At 44.6% G+C, this 20,219-nt stretch overlaps 2 protein-coding genes and 1 long non-coding RNA gene across 3 annotated transcripts in view; 1 reads left to right on the top strand and 2 right to left on the bottom strand.

Moving 5' to 3' along the window:
- NRAP (nebulin related anchoring protein) overlaps positions 1-12,213 on the bottom strand; it is a 69,896-nt gene extending 57,683 nt beyond the window's left edge. Inside the window, 8 exon segments of the mRNA XM_082854859.1 lie at positions 199-306; positions 1,090-1,194; positions 1,910-2,014; positions 3,330-3,434; positions 6,103-6,207; positions 11,037-11,124; positions 11,711-11,805; positions 12,121-12,213. Of these exon segments, the coding sequence (XP_082710985.1) occupies positions 199-306; positions 1,090-1,194; positions 1,910-2,014; positions 3,330-3,434; positions 6,103-6,207; positions 11,037-11,124; positions 11,711-11,805; positions 12,121-12,192 (783 nt within the window). The 5' untranslated portion in view covers positions 12,193-12,213.
- Positions 1-20,219, bottom strand: part of LOC309971397 — a 1,020,865-nt gene that overhangs the window by 786,398 nt on the left and 214,248 nt on the right. The window lies entirely within an intron of this gene.
- Positions 17,959-20,219, top strand: part of CASP7 (caspase 7) — a 30,825-nt gene continuing 28,564 nt past the window's right edge. Inside the window, exon 1 of the mRNA XM_082854269.1 lies at positions 17,959-18,059. The gene's annotated coding sequence lies outside the window, so the exon portion shown is untranslated. The remainder of the gene's footprint in view (positions 18,060-20,219) is intronic.

The raw sequence follows: 20,219 nt of genomic DNA, 5'->3' as shown, positions 1-20,219 counted from the left end.
TCTAGGGAATGTGTCTTAGACATAAAAGTGCCTGATCATCGTCTTGGTAAAACTGATTGAAAACTATGTAGGAAAGTGACTTCCTGTATCCACGGTGCAAAAAAAAACGGAGACAAGGAGACAGGAAGTTGGACTCGCCAGACCCAGGTAAATTTCTGCTTCCTTCCCTCCCATGCAAACATTGCCCTGGACACTTACATCACTTGCAAGCTCATTGGCTCTTCTGGCTATCTGATAAGCAGGCGTGGTCATAGCAGGAAAACTGCCTTTCCCTATCTGTTGTTTATAGTCCTCTGTGTATCTCACCTGGAAAAGGAAAACAAATTTTGAATCACGTGCCACCATCCCACCATCTCCCAGGCAATCTGACTGAGAAGCCCTGCTCAGGGCTCCCATAGCGCCCTGCACGTCTCCCGTCCCAGCTCTTACGCAATGTAGTTGGCTTAGAGCTTGATGGACCCTGTGTATCTCATTTACCATTTTATTCCCAATACCCAGCTCGCTGCCTGATACATGGAGATGCTCAATGTAGAATTCGACACATACTTGTGAGCACCTGCTGCGTACCGGGGGTGAGGTCAGGCAGCGCAAGAAGGCTTCTGCCCTCAAGGAGCCGCCAGTCAAGTCTGGGAGATGAAAGGCTTCTCAACCCAAGTCAAGTGGAAGCCACTTGTTAAGCTGAACCTGGATTCAAGTGGGAAGTGCTTAAACTTCCCACTCAGAGCAATACTAAGTTTCCAGTCTTAGTATGCCGTGGAGCAACTGGGCTATGAAAAGGCAAAGGGAAGAAATTCTTCGGAAGTGATCTTCTACAATTTGCAGTGACAAGGAGAGACTTCTTTAAGATTAATCAGATATACCTGGTTTGTTACTAATACCGTGTAAACTTTTCTCTCTAAGGAAAAGTTTTTGCAAGGTCTGTGCTGGCTGCCAAATCTGACCCGACCATCCTTGACCTTAGAAAGTTCTTCCTGGCCCCCGCACAGGATTGAGATGCCGCCTGCATTCTCCCTGCCTCTTCCTCCACGTAAGGAAAGAATGGGGAACCTTAAACGAGAATCACTGCATCTGGCCTCCATCATTTCTTACATCACTTTGAAGCTGTCCCGCCGCCTTGGCCCGGAGAAGCTCAGGGGTATCCACCACTGTGCTGAACCTGGAGATGTGTTCGTCATGCCGTCTCTTGTACTCCACCTGGTGAGGGGACAGCATAGAGTCAAGGTCACACCCAACAGCCTTTGTAGGACCTCTCCTTGCGGCTGTCCTGAAGCTACACCATCGGGCAACACTCAACGCAAACATATGGCAAGTTTTTCTCGTTTGTTCTACGGGCTCCTCTCCAAAAAGCATCAATGCTCATGTGTTAAGTCCAAGAGAGTGCCAGGAACTTCTAAACGTTAACAAATATTCATTCATCTCCATAACAATCACATAAGGCAAGACTATGATTTTCCCCATTTTACTAAAGAGCAGCTGAGGAACAGAAAGGTTAAGTAATTGGCTCATGGTCCCACAGGTACTAAGTGAGAAAGCCAGGGTTCAAATCCCAACATTCCAGCTCTAAAATCTGAGCTCTTAACCAGCAAGTTGTGCTACTCTTCAGGAGGTTCCACCATCCACTTAATAAAAATCAGTGTCCTTAATGCTAACGCCACCACAAGAAATTATTTGGTCCAGTCTTGTGGTGAGCTACATGGTCTTCTCTCCATGTGATAGATGTGGTCCAAACAAGGCACAGAGAGTGAATGATAGGGAAAAGATAAGAACATAGTTTTCTCCATAATATCACACTAAGGGTACCTACTGCCCCAAAGCACCCTCCTTTTGGATTTTATCTGAATCAATCCCAGGGGTTCACTAATGACAAACATTAGCGTAATCAATGGTGAATAAGCACTAAGACACTCACTTGGCTGGCCAGCTGGTTGGCTATCTTGGCCCTTTGATGAGCAGGTGTGATCATGGCTGGAAAGCTGCCCTTGCCCCGCTGTTCCTCATGGTCTTCTGTGTACTCCTGCTGGTCAGACCAATGTCAGCATGAGAACCAATATGAAATCCAATGAGAACGAATAAAACTGCAATAGCAAGCATCATCAGAACCAATGCAATTGGATGTATAAGATACTTGGAAAATATTTCAGTCACCTGGAATAAATTTGACAATGTTATTCACTTGGTGATTTAAATAACACCTTCAAGGCTGAAGAAAGCATATTTCCCAGGTCAAAGGGTTTCTCCTTCAATGTTTATATTAAACTATGTGGAACCTGGCACAACCCAAGGGATGCCCTTTAACTCAAAGACTTGTATGATAATGCAGCAATTATTATGCAGAAGACTTTCTGGTACTAGAGACAGTTCTACAGCCCTGGGAGTGAAACGTCTGCTCTTTTCTGCTCCTAACTTTTGAGTATCTCTGATCGTCTGTTTTCCACCTTAGCAATCGTGTTTCTGTTGTCTTCTTTCCATTTGCTACAGAAAAGTTACTAAAGACTAGCAATATTTTCCAGAGTGGTTTCTTCAAAGGGCAGGTGCCCTGGGTGTATGGAGAGGACTAGAGGGTACTGTGCGCACATCACTAAGGATTTCCATAATCTGGGCTAAAATTGCCTTTTCTACGATGCAAACCCACTAAGATCTCTCTTATGGTGCTACAGGTCAGAAACCTAAAACAGGGCATCAGGGCTGATTCCTTTTGGAGGCTCTTGTGGAGAATTCATTTCTTTGCCTTTTCCAGCTTCTGGAGGCTGCCCGCATTCCTTGGCTTAGGGCCCCAAACACTTTTGACCTCTGCTTCTGTTGTCAAATCATCTTTTCTCTGACTCTGACCCTCCTGCCTCCCTCCTTATAAGGACTCTTGTTACATTTGGTCCACCCTAATAATCCAGGATAATCTTCCTATCCTTACCTTAATTAGGAGTTTGGGTTTAGCAGATATATATAGTAATATATAAAATAGATAAACAACAAGGTCCTACTGTATAGCACAGGGAACTATATTCAATATCTTGTAATAAATTATAATGGAAAAGAATCTGAAAAAGAATATATATATACATATAAACGTATGTATATGTATAACTGAATCACTTTGCTATACGTCAGAAACTAACACAACATTGTAAATCAAGTATTCTTCAATAAACAAGAAAAATCCTTACCATAATCATATCTGTAACATCCCTTTGGCCAGGCAAAGTAGCATATACACAGGTTCCAGGGATTAGGACATGGGAATTATTCGGGGAGGGCCAGTATTCTGTCTACCACAATCTTAAAATAAAGGAATATTCAAACTAATTGCTAAAGTAACTTTCCAGGGCCCTTACCTCACCCAGTGACTTCTGAGCCTTAGCCATCCTTACGACTTCAGCGTCTGGCAGAGCTCCTGCGCACCAAGCATTCCCTTCCCCATATCCAGTCCAATAGGCTCTCTATAGAGGAAAACCACAAATGTATACAAACACACACCCCACACATTTGCCTGGTAAGATCCCCCTACCTACTCCACCCTCCCGGCAACATACATACATTGACATACATTGTCAATATAAGATAGAACAAGTAGACATTCTCTAAAAACTATAAACTCCTCTTGCGTTATGGTAGGTCTCACCTAACCAGAATGTTCATTTTTTTCAAACTAGAAAATAACCTCATATCCTAAATAACCAAGCTTTCTGAGATTCACTTATATCATAGAAGAGTTCCAAATGTAACTTAACATTTCTTTGCTCATTATTGCACCAAGATGGGCGGCGGGGAGCTGTTGTGGACAGGCCACCTAAGACTAATCAGCACTATCCAGCCAAGCTTCAGAAACCTGCTGCCTGTTGTGCGCCAAGCATTAGATCAGGCAGTTAACACTAGGAAAAGAAAATCAAAAAAGAAAGAAGAAGAAATCACAGTTTCTCTTTTAAGATACTTGTGACCTATCTATGGAGATAAAACTAACATATGGGGGCTTCCCTGGTGGCGCAGTGGTTGAGAGTCCGCCTGCCGATGCAGGGGACACGGGTTCGTGCCCCGGTCCGGGAAGATCCCACATGCCGTGGAGCGGCTGGGCCCGTGAGCCATGGCCGCTGAGCCTGTGCGTCCGGAGCCTGTGCTCCGCAAGGGGAGAGGCCACAACAGTGAGAGGCCCGCGTACCGCAAAATAAAACAAAAAAAACCTAACATATGAAACAATGAGCTATTAGAGAACATTTTTGTGATTAAACATACTGTATTGAAGATAAAACATAGTGAGAGTTTTGAAAAAGCAATCTGTATATGATGGCCCCTGTTTTGGACAGGAATTTGAGCTGGTCCTCCAGGGCTAAGGTCAGTTAACAGATGATGCAAAGGGAAAAAGAAAAACATCTACTCTAGGAGGTCAGTTCCATGAAGGCAGGGATTTTTATCTGTTTTGTGCACTGATGTATTCCAGTAGCCTGGAACTATGCCTGGCATATAATACTCAATACATATATGTTGAATAAATTCTCGGAGTGGGGACTGCCATGAATAAAAGCATGAAGGCAGTGATAGGCTTCATGTGAAAGACCATGAGGAGGTGGGTTTGATTGGAATTGGGAGTAAGGATGAGGAAACAAGTGGGCTGGAGGTGGGGAAGTTGCACAGGCCATCTTTTGGCGATCTGGAAAGACAGATAATTCACATGTGAAAATATGCTCAACTACACTCCCAATCGGGGAAGTTTAAATTCAAACAACAAAATACAGGTTGTTAAAACTTTTATCTGGTAATACCAAATGTTGGTGAGTCTGTGGGAAACAGGTATTCTCATATTCTGCCTGTGGGCATATAAAATGTACAGCCATTTTAACGTACAGACAGAAATGTGACAGTTTGTCTACTAAAATTAAAAAGGCACAGACTCTTGATCTAGCAACCTCATTTTCCATTATCTATTCTAGAGAAACTCTCAGTGTCCAAAAGAGGTCTTGCACAAAGGTGTTCACTGCAAATTCATGACAGAAAAAAAATGGGAATAACCCTGCCCATCAATAAGAAAGCATGATACATCCTCTCTTACCCACCTACAACATGATCTACCCACCTACAACAGCTTAAAAGGTTGCTGACATACAAACATCTCCAGGGTATTTGTTGAGCAAAAAATGCAAGTTGTAAAACAATGCATATTGTTTCATGGAAAAACAAAATTATACATTTCAATAGAAACATGCATCTATAATTTTCCATAAGAAATACTAGCTGACATTTGTTGTGCCAACCAGTGTTCTAAGACCCTTACGTTTATATACTCTTTTAATTTTTACAATAGTCCTGTGAATCAGGAACTCTTTGAAGTTCACTTAAAAATTGAACTTAAAGAAAGCCAAAGAAAAGAATGGTTAAATAACTCATTAAAGGTCCTTCAATCAGTGGCAGTAGTCATATATAAATGTAAGTAACTAAAAAATAAATTATATAGATATTAATTTGTAAATGAGGAGAGAGAGTCTGGAAGGATACCCACAAGACTGACAACAATGGGTACCTCTACAGAAGGAACTGGGATTGGAGATAGTGGCCAAAGGGTTAGCTTTGCACTGTCTGGACTGTTTTATGTGGATCATTAAAAGCAAATGGTTGGGGAATTTTGAAATGATGAGGCTGTCAACAGAGAATGACCACAAATTCTCAGGTGATGGGAAGAGTAAATCAGAGACAAGCAGGAAGATGTGTGTGACCAATGTCATATGACAGGCTGGAGAGGGGCAGACCCAGGAGAGGGAAGGTGCTCACAAAGGTCCAGGCAGGAGATGATGGGGCTCAGAGCTGGGACAGTGAAATGGGAGGGAAGGGGTGGAGCTGAGTGAAGGGTCAGAAGAAGAAAGGGCAGCCTTGGCTTCCAGCCTGGTGGCTGATCCCAGTGACAGAAACACAGTGGTTGGAAGGGAGAAGTCAGTGAGCTTGGACTGGAGCAGATCTGGCTGAGGTGATGCTGGGTCTTCTGCAGACAGCTGGAATTACAAACTGGATAAAAGAAAGTGTAACCAATGCCCTCTAGAAGTAATACCGACAATATATTTCATTTGCATAGTGTGTCATTCTTTTCTCTGTTTCCAAACCCATTTATAACTCTTCCTTCACCTCATCCACCAATGGTTGCCTGTTAGGTGCTGCCGCCCCATCCTTGGATTTCATGTCCCAGTGAAAAAACGATTTAAACCGTTTGCCATCGTCTTGGTCATCGATCTGCACAACGAAGATATTATCAGTAATGTTTCCATCAGAAAAGAGAAAGGAAACAAATAATATACAGCTAAACTGGGGCGGGGATCCTAAGTCTCAACTGCAAAGCATCTTAACTGCACTACAAGCCACAGCTGTCAATGTCACCACAGCTTCATCTGTACCACCAGCCAAAGGGCACATAGAAAGCACCTGCTGTGTGCAAAGCTCTATTTAGTAGTGCAATTAAAAAAGGCAACATCTCTACGAGCTAATCACACAACACCAAGTGTTCAGCTTAGAAAACACTAGACATTAGAGCAGTTGTTCTTAACTTTAGCCTGTGCAACACCCAGGGAGCTTGTTAAATACTGGCTCCCCAAATTCATGTAGCTGTTCTCCTATGCTTTATAATTTCACCTTTCACATCTTGATCTATAACACACCTTGAGTTGATTTTTATGTATGAGGTAGATATCAAGGTTCATTTATTTCGACGCAAGTGTCCAATCACTCCAGTACCATTTATTTAAAGATCATTCTTGCTACATTGAAATGCAGTGGTGCCTTTGTTGTAACTCAAGTGACCACATATGTGCAGCTCTATTTCTGGATGTTGTATTGTTTTCTACTGGTCTGTCTGTCTATTCTTACACCAATACTATGCTGAGTTAATTACTACTACTTTTATAGTAAGTCTAGAAATCTGGTAACCTAAGTCCATTGATTTTGTTCTTCAAGACTTCTTGGCCATTCTAGAATCATGGTATGTACATATCAATTTTAGAATCAGTTTGTCAATTTCTATGAAAAACACCAGGATTTGGGCTGGGATTGCATTGGATGTGTAGGTCAATTTGAGGAGAACTGACATCTAACAATATCTTCACGACTTTGGAATAGGCAAAGATTTCTTAAGGAGAACATAAAAGGAACTAACAACAAAAGAAAAATATCAGGTCTTAAGTCCAAATCCAGATATTGTAATATATGAGATCCAAGATGGGGCCCAGAAACCTGCAACTTTAACAAGTTGAAGTTTAAGTCCTTAATTTTACAGGTGAGGAAAGAAGCTCAGAGAAGAGAAATGAACTTATTGAAATCATTCAATGATTTAGCAGAGCCAGGTTCACAATCCAGGAATTCTAGTTCCCTGTCAAGGGCACTTTGTCTGGACTTGCTTAACGCTGCACTAATATGTATACTTTAAAATAGATAAACTGAGAGATCTTAACATGTTTTTTCCCTTGGATTTTGAGAAACTACCACAAACATTACACAGACTCAAGGCAAAGTTTCTTGTTGGCAGCTCCACTGATATTTGGGGCCATTTCGTTATTTGTTGGGGGGAACTGTCTAGTGCATGGCACTACGCTGAGTAGGATAGGTGGTCTCTATCCACCAGATGCCAATAGTATTCCTACCTTCCCAGTTCTGACCCCCAAAAAAGTCCCCAGACATCACCTGGGGGGCAAAACTGCCCTCCTTGAGAGCCATTGACTTACGGAATCAGAATCACATGACCAAAATAAACAGGAAGCCGTATTTGCTGCCCCGTCTCACAGGACAAATCCATCATGGGGCGGGGGGTGGCGGTGTGGGGCCGTGCCTGCCTCCCCAGAGACCTTTCACAGGACTCATGATTATTCAGAGGAAGCAGGAAGAGAGAAAAAGCCATAAATGTTAATAGTGGGGTAAGGAAGCATTAAGGGCTGAAGTGCATTCTCCAAATAGAAGGGAACCCAGATGCTCTATTTTGCTAAAATTTCCATTCGCACCTACCAAACAGGAAATTTTGTCTTAGTAAATATTTATTTATTCATTTACTTTTTAAAGAATGACATTTTAAAAACAGAAAAATGTCAACCTGCTTCAAATGCCAACTTAAAATCTTTACTTTTCTCCTTCATCACCATTACTGAAGCATCCCTTTCTTTCCTTTTTTTAATTTTAGCATGTGCACCATGAATCTGTTTTTTATTCAATTGGCAAAGTCTCTCAGAGAAGAAAAGGGAGTAAGAAAGTAATCCACCACACTCCCTAGAATGGTTATAAGATCTGGGGCCTTGGGGACTTCCCTGGTGGTGCAGTGGTTAAGAATCTGCCTGCCAATGCAGGCAACATGGGTTTGAGTCCTGGTCTGGGAAGATCCCACATGCCGTGGAGCAACTAAGCCCATGTGCCACAACTACTGAAGCCCTTGCGCCTAGAGCCCGTGCTCCGCAACAAGAGGAGCCACCGCAATGAGAAGCCCTGGCACTGCGATGAAGAGTAGCCCCTGCTCGCTGCAACTAGAGAAAACCCGTGTGTAGCAACAAGACCCGACATGGCCAAAAATAAACAAATAAATAAATTTATTAAAAAAAAAAAATCTGGGGCCTAGAACAGACATTGTTGTCCATTAGATGTTTTCCCTGGTGGGAAAGGAGGAGAAAGGGGTCTCAGCAGTCAATTGTTCAGTACACACACACACACATATGCATTTACACACCCATATGTATGTACACACCCACACACATGCGTGTACACACATGCACACATACGCATGTACACACATATGCATGTACACACACATGCGTGTAAACACACATCCACCACACACAGATAACACACACACACCACACACCTGCACAGACGTGCACAGATATGTATACACATGTACATATACATTCACACACGCGTATGCACCATGTACACACATATGTATACACGTGTACACATATTCATACCTACATACACTCCCCACACGCACACATACATTTTTATACACATACACATATGTTTACATAGATGTGAACAAATACACACACACAGGCTTCCTGAGAAGCTCACATCACTGTCTGTGGCTGGAAACAGAACCAGCAATGATCTTGCTCCAGGTTGGGCCTGTCATACAAGTTAAAAGAAAGTGAATCCGCTATCACCTCAAAAAAAGGTAAATACTGGGCTTCCCTGGTGGCGCAGTGGTTGGGGGTCCGCCTGCCGATGCGGGGGACACGGGTCCGTGCCCCGGTCCGGGAGAATCCCACGTGCCGCGGAGCGGCTGGGCCCGTGAGCCATGGCCGCTGAGCCTGCGCGTCCGGAGCCTGTTGCTCCGCGACGGGAGAGGCCACAACGGTGGGAGGCCCGCGTACCACAAAAAAAAAAAAAGAAAGTGAATCCACTACCACCTCAAAAAAAGGTAAATACTGTGTGACCTGTTGTAAGAGCATAAGGGGGCCATGCCAGTTGACACCTCGCATAGGATGAAAGATACAGATATTATGGATCTTTTTGTAATAAATACAAATAGTACTCTGATGTATAAGTACGTCTCCTTGTGTTCAATCTGTCAAACTCTGGCCCCAGAACTGCAGAAATATCTGGATGTTTGTAAACATAAATAAGTGCTTTTTTTTTTCCTCCTAGAGAGTTTGCCACCCCTAGGTACATGGGAGTAGACCAATGGAGCAGTTTAGGATACAGGTCCCAGAGTGAGAAAGATCTGGATTTGTGCCCATTGAACTAGCCGGGTAAAACTGGGCAAGTTACTTAATCTCTCTGAGCCTCAGCCTCCCCAACCGTAATATGATAATATTACAGAGGGTTCTTGTGAAGAAAAAGTGAGATCACACAGATAACGGGCCTCAAAGAGTGCTGGCACTCTATCGAACTGAGAGCTAAATGCAGTATTGATTGTCATTTTGTGTTGTTGCCCTTAGACTAAAAGAGATGAAAACAAACAACAACAAAAACCAAACCAACAGAGATGAAAGCAAAATCCTAAAAGAATTCGCCTTCTCAGTAATCTAGGCTTGTGAATTCTTAAGGCTTGTTAATCCTTAGAAATCAATGATATATGAACAACTCTCTGAGCCTCAGTTTCCTCACCAGTAGAATGGGATAATAATAGTATTTACTTTATTGGATTATAATGTATTAAATGAACTGACTGTACAGTAAATACTATATAAGCTTGTAAAAAAATAATAAACTCACAGTTGGTGCAAAGCATTTAGTGAAATAAGCTACTTGGCAGTCTGTGTAGAGAGCCACATGGTAATGATAAGCTCAATCTAAACCATTTTCTTGAGGAGAACACGGCCTGGGCAGGCCGGAGAGTCAGGATGAGGTGAGGTAACATGAGGAAGGCAGATTACTAGAGAGCCTTCCACCTCATGTGTCACTTTCTAATTTTAGAAAGCTGCTAGGTCCATCCCAAAAAACAACTTGTTGTGGAGCATGGGGGAGGGAAGTGAAATGATTCATCATTTTAATAAGTGCAAGCATTTAAACAGTAATTTGACAAAACTCTACTGTTGTTTTTTCAAAAGAGGTTGGTTTATCAACATGGCCTCCTGGTCTATCCAAACATCAGTTCCAAATAGAAATATCTTTGACCTACCGCTACCCATAGGGAAAGAGATCTTAAACACTGCAAATAAACTGAAACACTACTGAATTCGGAGAGATTTAAGAGTACGGAACTAGAGGTTTCAATGTCTGTACCAAAATATGATGGGGACAGAAAGGAAAGGCTTTTGTAATACTTTCCAACTATATAAACTTTGTTTTATGTATTAAGCACCTAGTGTATGCACAGCCTATTGCATCAAGGTGTCCAGAGCTGGCAGACAGAGAGATTAAAATAGATTCAAGGATCTCAGATATTCAAGCTAGATTATCCTGTGTACTGGCCTCTATGTTGTGGTAGGGCAAATAGCAATATTTGTTACTTAAATATACTTTGCTTGTATATGTGGAGAAAATGGGCAGGTTCACATCTAGGCAGAGACACTTAAAATCCTAACAGGTGCCTGAGCTAAGAAATCTTCTTTAAAGGCTATTTTGAAATTCAAAATTAAGTAACTTACCCCACAGATGGCCTCTGGAGATTTCCTCACATTTGGATTTAACGGAGTGTGACAGACACTTGTAAAAGTGTTGTTCTTGGGGTTATGGCTACAAAAAGTAGATATAAGCCAAAATTAGAACTGTGCTTTATCCAAGATGACTGACTATTCTTAAAGGCGGAGTCATTTTTTAAATCAAAAATATAAAACCTAATAATTAAATTCAAGATTTTCCAGGCAATGCGTCTTAAAGAAAACAAAGGCTAATCAAATAAATTCAACCTATTTAACTTAAAGACCAAATTTAACTGGAAATGATCCCTTAAAAACTTTCTGAAGGAATAGAAAAGGATTCTGAAATTATTTAAAAGAAAACGTTTTAAAGCTTCATGCATATTCATGGAAATTACACTGTTCTGCACAATATTTAATAATTTGACATGAGGTTGTAGTGGATAGATTTGATCTTTTACTTATAAGAAATCTGAAATTTTCAACTTTCTGTCCATTGCATAAAATCCCGTCTTAGGTCTCTGTAATGATTGTATGGAAGTTTGTACAGAAGTAAAAACTTTTGAGAAGGCATTTCTTGGATTTAACCCTGGAGTGTGTGATTTGAACCTCTGGTTGGCTGCTTGTTAAAAAAAAGATAAACACAACTCAAGAGGTGGTGGGAAGAGGCGTCAAACACTTACGCATGACAGTATGGCTTTTTCTGGTGACTCACAAAGTTATTAACCGATAGCATCATCTTGCAGATTTCACAGTGAAAACATGCTTTGTGCCATATCTAGAAATCAAACAGAAAAGATTTAGCAAAATTACCTTTTTTTTTCAGACTCAGGATTCTTAATATATTTCAGGGTAAAAAAAATGAGCTTTAGTGATAAAATGGTGATAAAACACACACACATGGCTACGATACATAAATGAATTTAAAAAATTTGAGGCAATACAGGAGATGTAGCTAGAAATGGGTAGAAATGAAGAAAGGTGGGGAAAGCATCTTATTTTGGTGGTTTAAAAAAGCCCACATGTCCATATGTGAGAAGATAAATTTCTCGTGTTTGTTACGATTCCCAAAGGCCAAGAAAAGTCTACTGACCTGGTCTAGACAGCTGATCTTCTCAGCAGGGTATACTCCGTACCCACACCTGGAGCAAGCCTGCACATTCATCTTGAAGTCCGAAGAGAGAAGACAAAGATAGGTAACGAGTAAGAAATCCAAGGAGAAGCCCCAGTCCAGTTGTTCAAGTCTCCAAGATCCCGACCCCTAGTAAATTTCTGTGGGCACCCTGACCGTTCAGAATCCAACTTCCACTTTCCTCTGCTGACCTTCTAGTTTGAAGTCAGCAGCTGGACGGTTTTTAAAGCTGCCACTTACTCAAAGGGCTCTTTTGGCAACTCGCTCAGCACGCATGCGTCTGGGAAATAAGGTGGAGGTATTCCTAGCTGACACGCTTCCCTAAATAGAAAAGTGAACTCACAACAGCATCACGTCTAAGTGGATGACCAAGTCCTCGTGTATGATCAGGCAGCATGCAGCAGTTTAACACTAACTGTGATCATAATCCAAGAAAAGAACTCGAAGGCATACACCACGCCCTCATCCAACGACCAGATGAGAAAGCTTGCTCTGTGAGGGCTGTGAGTAAGGCGGAGAGTCCAGCTCCCCCGCAAAAGAAAATAAAACAGGATTGACTCACTCCACAGGAGGGTAACTACCGTATCTGAAATTTAGCCTTGTCTATTAAAAATGTTTAATATTACTCGGCCATAAAAAAGAAATAATGCCGTTTGCAGCAACATGGATGGACCTAGAGATGATCATACTAAGTGAAATAAGACAAAGAAAAAGATAAATACCATATGATATCACTTATGTGTGGAATCTAAACTACAACACAAATGAACATATCTATGAAACAAAAAAAGACTCAGACATAGAGAACAGACTTGTGGTTGCCAAGGGGAAGGGGGGTAGGAGTGGAAAAGACTGGAAGTTGGGGATTAGCAGAGGCAAACTATTATATATAGGATGGATAAACAAGGTCCTACTGTATAGCACAGGGAACTATATTCAATATCCTGGACAAACCATAAAAGAAAAGAATATGAAAAATATATATGTATATATATGTGTAACTGAGTCACTTTGCTGTACAGCAGGAATTAACATAACATTGTAAATCAACTATAATTCAATAAAACTTAAAAAAATAAATAAAGATGTTTATAAGAGTAGGACGGCAAACTTGTTAAGATATCAATTCGTGTGTAGCTTCTGCAAGAATGCAAAACTAAGAACAGATGAGAACTCTTTGAGTGCCGGCTTCTGTATGCTATCCTGGACCATTCCAAGAAGTCCTTGCCTCCCAGGCTTGAAAGGGAGCAGCTTGAAGACAAGCTCTCTTCTTGGCTTTGTGAAGCCCCTCACTGCCTTCAGGGGTCTACCTAAATGTCACTTAAAACAGGCCTTCCAGAAACAGCTTACAAAAGACGGCATCATACCTGTCCCCCCCACCCCCCAGCTCACTGCCTTCTATGACCCTCCCCCTGCTTTATGCTCTTCACAGCGGTTACCACCACCTGACCCCTTAAATCTTACTATATCTACTTTTTTTTTTTTTTTTTTTTGCGGTACGCGGGTCTCTCACTGCTGTGGCCTCTCCCGTTGCGGAGCACAGGCTCCGCACGCGCAGGCTCAGCGGCCATGGCTCACGGGCCCAGCCGCTCCGCGGCATGTGGGATCTTCCCGGACCGGGGCACGAACCCGCGTTCCCTGCATCGGCAGGCGGACTCTCAACCACTGTGCCACCAGGGAAGCCCACTATATCTACTTTTAAAAATTATCCGTCTCCTCCATCAAAACATGAGTTCCATCAAAATAGGAGCCTTGGTCCTTATTGTCCTTTCTGTATCCCCAGTGCCTAGAACAAGGTCTGATATGGAAAAGGGGCTCAACAAGTATTTATCAAATCAAAGAAATCAACTTAATACTCACACCAAAATACGTACAGGGGACAGAGGTGAAGCCATAGGTCACATGTCCCATCTGAACCACTCCGTGCCAGCAATCTGTCATGAGGCAATCGGTACCCGGCATTGCCAAATATTATGATTTTTCCAGAAAAGCCAGATGTCTGCATCTGCACCTGAAATTCTCTCTTTTGTAAAACACTGGGAATAAAACAATAAAACAGAAACATGGGCAGTACTTAGACGGCAGGCTACCAATTAGTGATCTGTGGCCTAAAGAAAAGGCTCTGAGGAAACTCTGCTGGAGGGACCCCAGGTAGGGCAGAGAGAAATCAGTGGTGCTTTTGTGTTGTGTTGGGAGAACCAGGGGGAGGAGGCCACAGAGCAAGTGAAGAAGAGCAGCGTTGCCATGACACTGAGAGGGTGCAGTGTGAATTCCCCCACAGATGGAGAGTGGGCATAGCGCTGCCTTCTCAGCAGGGGAAGAAGGCTCTACATAGGGGCTCTAGACCCAGGAAGACTCCCAGGCTGAAACAAGGCATCCTGAACAAAGGGGAAGAGCAAAGGCAAAGAACTAAGACCTATAGGTTCCCCACACGTTTTGCTCTGTGTGGGATTTCTCCAGCCTTACCTGGACCTGGGCTGGAAGCCCCAGTAATCACAGAGAAAGAACTCTTCCCCCATCCGGAGGGATGAGGAATCGCAGCCAGATTTCTTTTAAAGAAAAAAACTACCTAACACTCCTCTAAGGTTGTGATTGCATCGCTGCTACAAGTTCTCAGTCACCCTTGTGAAAAAAAGGATGGCCCAAATGAAAGATGTTAAATTTGACTCCTACCATCACTTCTGCTTTTAAAAGGCACTTATTATGTATCAGAAATAGTGAGGAAAAACAACCCCGTAGAACTGGAAATGGGACAGTTTAAGGACCTAAAATGAACCTTTGTTGCTGGCAAGAGACACACAGCCCTCATCTGCTTGATAGACCTTGTGGATGGTCTTCCCTGTGCCCAGCTGACCCCTCTCACATCCAGTACAGCCCCTCCCCCTTGTCACAGTGATTACATGAGGTCCTCCAAGCCTCAGCCAATGAGCACACATGCTCTTCTGCCCCCCGGCATCGGTTCAGACAATGTGTGTTAGCCTGGGTTACCCAAAAAACAGAACCTGGGGCAAAGGCTTATGTGCAAGGACTTTATTCAGAAGGATGGTCCCAGGGAGAGAAGTAAGAAGGCAGGAAACGGAGGGGGGAGAGTCAACACGAGGGTCCTTTCCCAAAGAAGCCACTGGACACTGGATCTCTTGGTCTCTTTTTCTAGGGTGAAGAGGAAGACTCATGCTCTACCCATGTGAGTTTGGAAAGGAAGCAGAAAACAATGATATGGGCCAAGGCTGGAGAAACACAGGAAATACAATTAGAAGAGAATATCATTTGGGTCTAAAGGGTCAGTACAATTATTATAGAGGGAAAGTTCAAAATTGTTTCTTCCCTTTCACATATCTGTGATTTTATTTGTTGGTACAGTGATAATCCAGCCTCGGAGCAATACACTGGGAGTTCCCATGCCAGTCTACACTACAGAACTGAAAAAAGAAAGTTTTCCTTCAAACCGTCTTTCTACCTGAGCCAGCAATGAAATCCTGTGTGCAACACATTTTAACAATTGCATGATATAATTTATGGTAGAACCTTCTTGTGGATGAAAAATTCATTATTTTTCTAGGCAACCTGATCCTGGTTCTGCCACTAGAAAGCTTGTGATGTTGGCAACCTCTCTGTGCCTCAGATTCTTTATCTATAATATGAGCAGAGGGATTAGTTGTTAAGCCTCCTCCACATCTAACACCGTTTCATCATATTTCAGGAATAACTTGCAAAAACAATTTTATAAATCAGATAAATTAAAGAGTAATTTATTTGCCTTACTCATAGGATTTTTCATTTCTCCCATGATTCACAATTGAATTCCTTCAAAAAGTAAATTATCTTTGTGTCTAAAATAATTTAGTTTGCCTAATATTTTGCAAATATGGGTATTTTTTTAAGCATAAGTTTATTATTTTTAAAATTTATCTACAGCTGTATTGAGTCTTTGTTGCGGTGCGCAGGCTTCTCATTGCAGTGGCTTCTCTTGTTGCAGAGCACGGGCTCTAGGCTCACAGGCTTCAGTAGGGCTTAGTTGCTCCGTGGCATGTGGGATCTTCCTGGACCAGGGCTCGAACCCCTGTCCCCTGCATTGGCAGGCAGATTCTTAACCACTGCACTACCAGGGAAGTCCCACAAATATGGGTATTAAAGAGAGTAGTGCAGCCTGTCTTAGTCTGTTTTGGCTGCTGTGACAAAATACCACAGACTGAGTAGCTTATAAACAACAGAAATCTATTCTTCACAGTTCTGGAGGCTAGAAAGCCAAGATCAGGGTGCCAGCATGCCTGGGTTCTAGTCAAAGCCCTCTTTGGGTTGCAGACTGCAATTTCTCTCTGCAGTGGAAAAGGCCAGGGAGCTCTGTCTGGCCTCCTTTACAAAGGCACTAATCCCATTCACCAGGGCTCCACCCTCAAGATTTAAGCACCTCCCAAAGGCCTTACCTCCTAATGCCATCACTTTAGGGATTAAGTTTCAACATACGAATTGGGGGGTGGGAGTGGCACAAAAGGTCAGCCTATAGGGCAGCCATAGTGGAAATTGTGTAACTGCTTGTTTAAAATATTCAGGAATTCAGTATTCTGGCAGAAGTTAATAACTTACTCCCTTACCCTTGCCTGGGACCAGTCTTTCTTAAACCGAGAAAGTGTCCTTACCTGGTGAGATTTTACGGACAATATTGAAGTCTCAGTCCCAGAGGAGAGCAAATAAAAGACAAGATGTGGTTCTTGCCCGATGTCACACCACGAAGGTTCACTCCTTTCACTCAAGGCGTTGACAGTTTCACAGCCAACATCTCTGGTGTGAATAAAACTGTAATTTCTCCTCAGCTATTTACACCTCAGTGTTCATTAGCTGGTCCCCTGAGGAGTCTCGCAGAGCAAGGCCTTGGAGGCCTCAGTTGGAGGCCGAAGGTTGAAAAAGGACAAATGTGGGAGGGTGCGTGGGTGTTGCAGATGTGGGAGACGCCGGGGTGAAGTGGTGCTGGGGGGACTACACTGACTCTCCCACATTAGACCAAGTCACGGCCACGTACCCAGCGGCTGACACATGGGGGCACTCAATAAATAGTCCATGAATGATTCTGGCGCTACACCCAGGCAGGCAGGCCGTGTTAGGCACTGGGGACGCGCTCTGCAGAAAACGGAGTTAGCGTCCTGCTGCCCAAGGCTGAGAAAGGCACACCTGGGACTCGAAGCAAGTTCTGGGAGGCGGGAGACCACGGCGGCTCCCAGCGCGGGCCCCTGGGCGACGGTAGCTCTTGCAGATGTGGGCGCCCAGTCCCCCGAGGGGCGCAACCCGTGCAAACTGGGGTCAGGGTCTGGCGGGGGAGGCGCCTTCGGGCCTTGGGAACTGGGTCCTGGAGCTGGTGTGGAGGCCGAAGCCCAGGTGTAGACCCGGGCAGCAGCGGGAGGGCAGGAGCTGGGGGCTCCGACGAGCGCCCCATCGTCCAGAGCCGCGAACTCGGCTGGGCGCGCTCTTCAGTTCGCCTGGTCGCCTGGATGGGGAGGCCGCGTGCGGCGGGTTCGCGGAGCGCGCTTTCCGGGTCACTCGGAGAGCGGTCTTAGACCTCTGCAAACTTTGCCCAGCACGGTCTCCGGTTCCCGCGGCCAGCTTTGCTGAGGGCGCCCTCCGGCGATGGCGCGCGCGACAGTTGGCCGGCTGGGCTGGGCGCGCTCTCCCCGAAGGGGCGCGCGGCGGCCTGGTGGTCCTGCGCGCCGCCAACTTTACGGAGCGCGGGGTCCCGAGCCGGAGGCGCTGTCCGCAGCCCCGCCTGCCGGGTCCGTTTCCAGCCCCGGGCGACTCCTCCCCTGGCCGCATAGGGGCTTTTACTTTCGCTTTCGTTGGAGCGGCCGCAGACTCTCGGCGGAGGGACGGAGACGGCAGCCAGCTCTGGCCTCCCGATCGCCGGGGGAACGGTAACTTTGGCCCCCGCCTCCGCCGGCGCCTCTTCCGCCCGCCGCCGCCCTCCTGCCTTGCCTTCCCCCGCCTCCTTCCTCCCTTCCCACCGAGCACGGTCGGTGGGGGCCCGGTCCCTTCGGGCTAAGCTGCCCCGACGGCCGACGCTCAACTTAGGGGAAGAAGGCTCTCCGCCACCCCCAGCATCGCCTGCTTTGTTCAGCTTGTCCTCCCTTCCCTTCTGGTCCCTGGGCTTGGGACACCCGGTACTATTCGGGATTTGGAAAAGAAGGAGGGGTGGATTTAGGAGGGCGGGAGGGGTTCGTTCTCTCGCCTGGCTAACTGCGGGGGCTCCCGTGTTGACAGCCCAGGGTTCCAGTCCCAGCGTCCTTGCCCGTCAACTGTGGGGCCTTGGCCCTCTCTGTGCTTGTCTGTGAAATGGGGATAGTGGTGGGCCCGGGCTGACGGTTGCCGCGACGATGGAATGAGGTGATTGTGGTGCACAGCAGTGCATCTGTCAGGGCTTAGCAGGCTACCCGTAAGCCGCTGTCATCTTTGTTCAGGTACCCTTGTGCACGGCTCTTGAAGATTCCTTCAAGAAGCGGAAGAAGGCAGGACTCAGGCTGCCGCCTTTCACCGTTGTATTCAACTTCGCTTTTGGGGGGGAAGTAAAATTATATGTGGGTGATTCTGAGTCATTCGCAGCCTTTTCCCTTGAACTCCTGGGCTGGCCAAGGACGTGGCCCTAACCTTAGTTTACTTACAGGCTATTTCCTCCTTTAGGGTCTATGGCCTGACCTTCATCCCAGGTAGCCAGTCACCGCCTAGGTTCATAATCCATTTCTGCTTCCTCTTAGCTCTGTGGCCTTGGGCAGGTTACTTAACCTCTCTGAGAAAACTGAAGTTTCTTCTGCAAATACAGCCTCTTAGCAGTGCTGTGAGCATCAGGTGGAGTACTTCATTGCCCAGCAGAGCCCCCTCCCCCTCCAGGTGCTGGAGGGGAGCGGTGGAGGTCCCCTGGGCTGCTTCTCTTTGAGCCTTTTAGGAAGATTGTCTTCGTTGGGGCAGGAGTGAGGCACAAGTTGTATTATGTCACTTTTCAGGGGAAGCAGCTGCAATGAAATTCAGACCGTAGCTGGGAACTGATTTCCTACCAGATCTGTACCAGTCGCCTATTAAGCATGTATAGAAATAACACTAGAGGAACTTCTTTTTCAGTCTCCACAAAAGCTGTTTAAAATATTAATGTGATTTTAAAATAACAGCGAGGGTTGACAGTTGAATGTCGTCTTAGTCTTGAGTTCTGTGGACAGTGGTGATAACAGGGAATACTTAGTGAACATTTAGACACCATGCTTAGCATTTTACATGCGCTGTTCCATGCATCCTCATAGCCATGTGTGACTTAGGCGTCACCATTCGCCCATTTTACAGATGAGGAAACTCGGGCTTGGAGAGGTTGAGTACTTTGTTCAAGGTCCCATGAGGCACTGATTTAAACCCCTGGTCTGTGGTTCACCATAACTGGGTTCTCAGCCTCCCTCCTAGGTCCCTTTGGTTCTGTGGTCTGTCCCATATCAACAATTGATTCGGGGCCCTGAAGGATTAAAAATTTTTAAGTACATTTCAGTTGTGACATTTATCAAGAAATTTTGAGTGCCTGCCATGTACCTGGCACTTTTCTATAACTGGAACTATAAAAGGATGATTAAGATAATCTACAAATAAGAGTCCTAGTGGATCATAGTAATAATAATAATTAGCAGAGTGCTTACAGAGAGTGCCTGACACAGTTAATGCTTCATGTGTATTATATATTCATTTATTTAAAGAGAAGATAGATGTTTTTAACAATTGAAACTATTGAATAAGCAATATTCCCTTGAATGGCTGACTGCTCTTTGCATCCTGAGCGTTACAGAGGGGACGAATGCAAGAAAATAATGCCAGGCATGCCCTCTCCAAGTATAGCAGACTGAGATAGGCCTGGATTGTCTTGGGCTGTGAAGATAAGCAGAAATAAAAGGTCAACACCAAGTCTTGGCTTGACTAATATGATGTGACCGAGACCAGGCTCCCCACTCGGTCACCACCCTCATTCTGGGTGAACTTGATTTCCCCACTCGGTCACCACCCTCATTCTGGGTGAACTTGATTTCACCCAGAAATTAAGCCCAGTC

The sequence above is a fragment of the Leucopleurus acutus genome (assembly GCF_964270905.1).
Source record: "Leucopleurus acutus genome assembly, chromosome: 14".
Classification (NCBI taxonomy): domain Eukaryota; kingdom Metazoa; phylum Chordata; class Mammalia; order Artiodactyla; family Delphinidae; genus Leucopleurus; species Leucopleurus acutus.
This window is presented reverse-complemented; position numbering and strand designations above follow the sequence as displayed.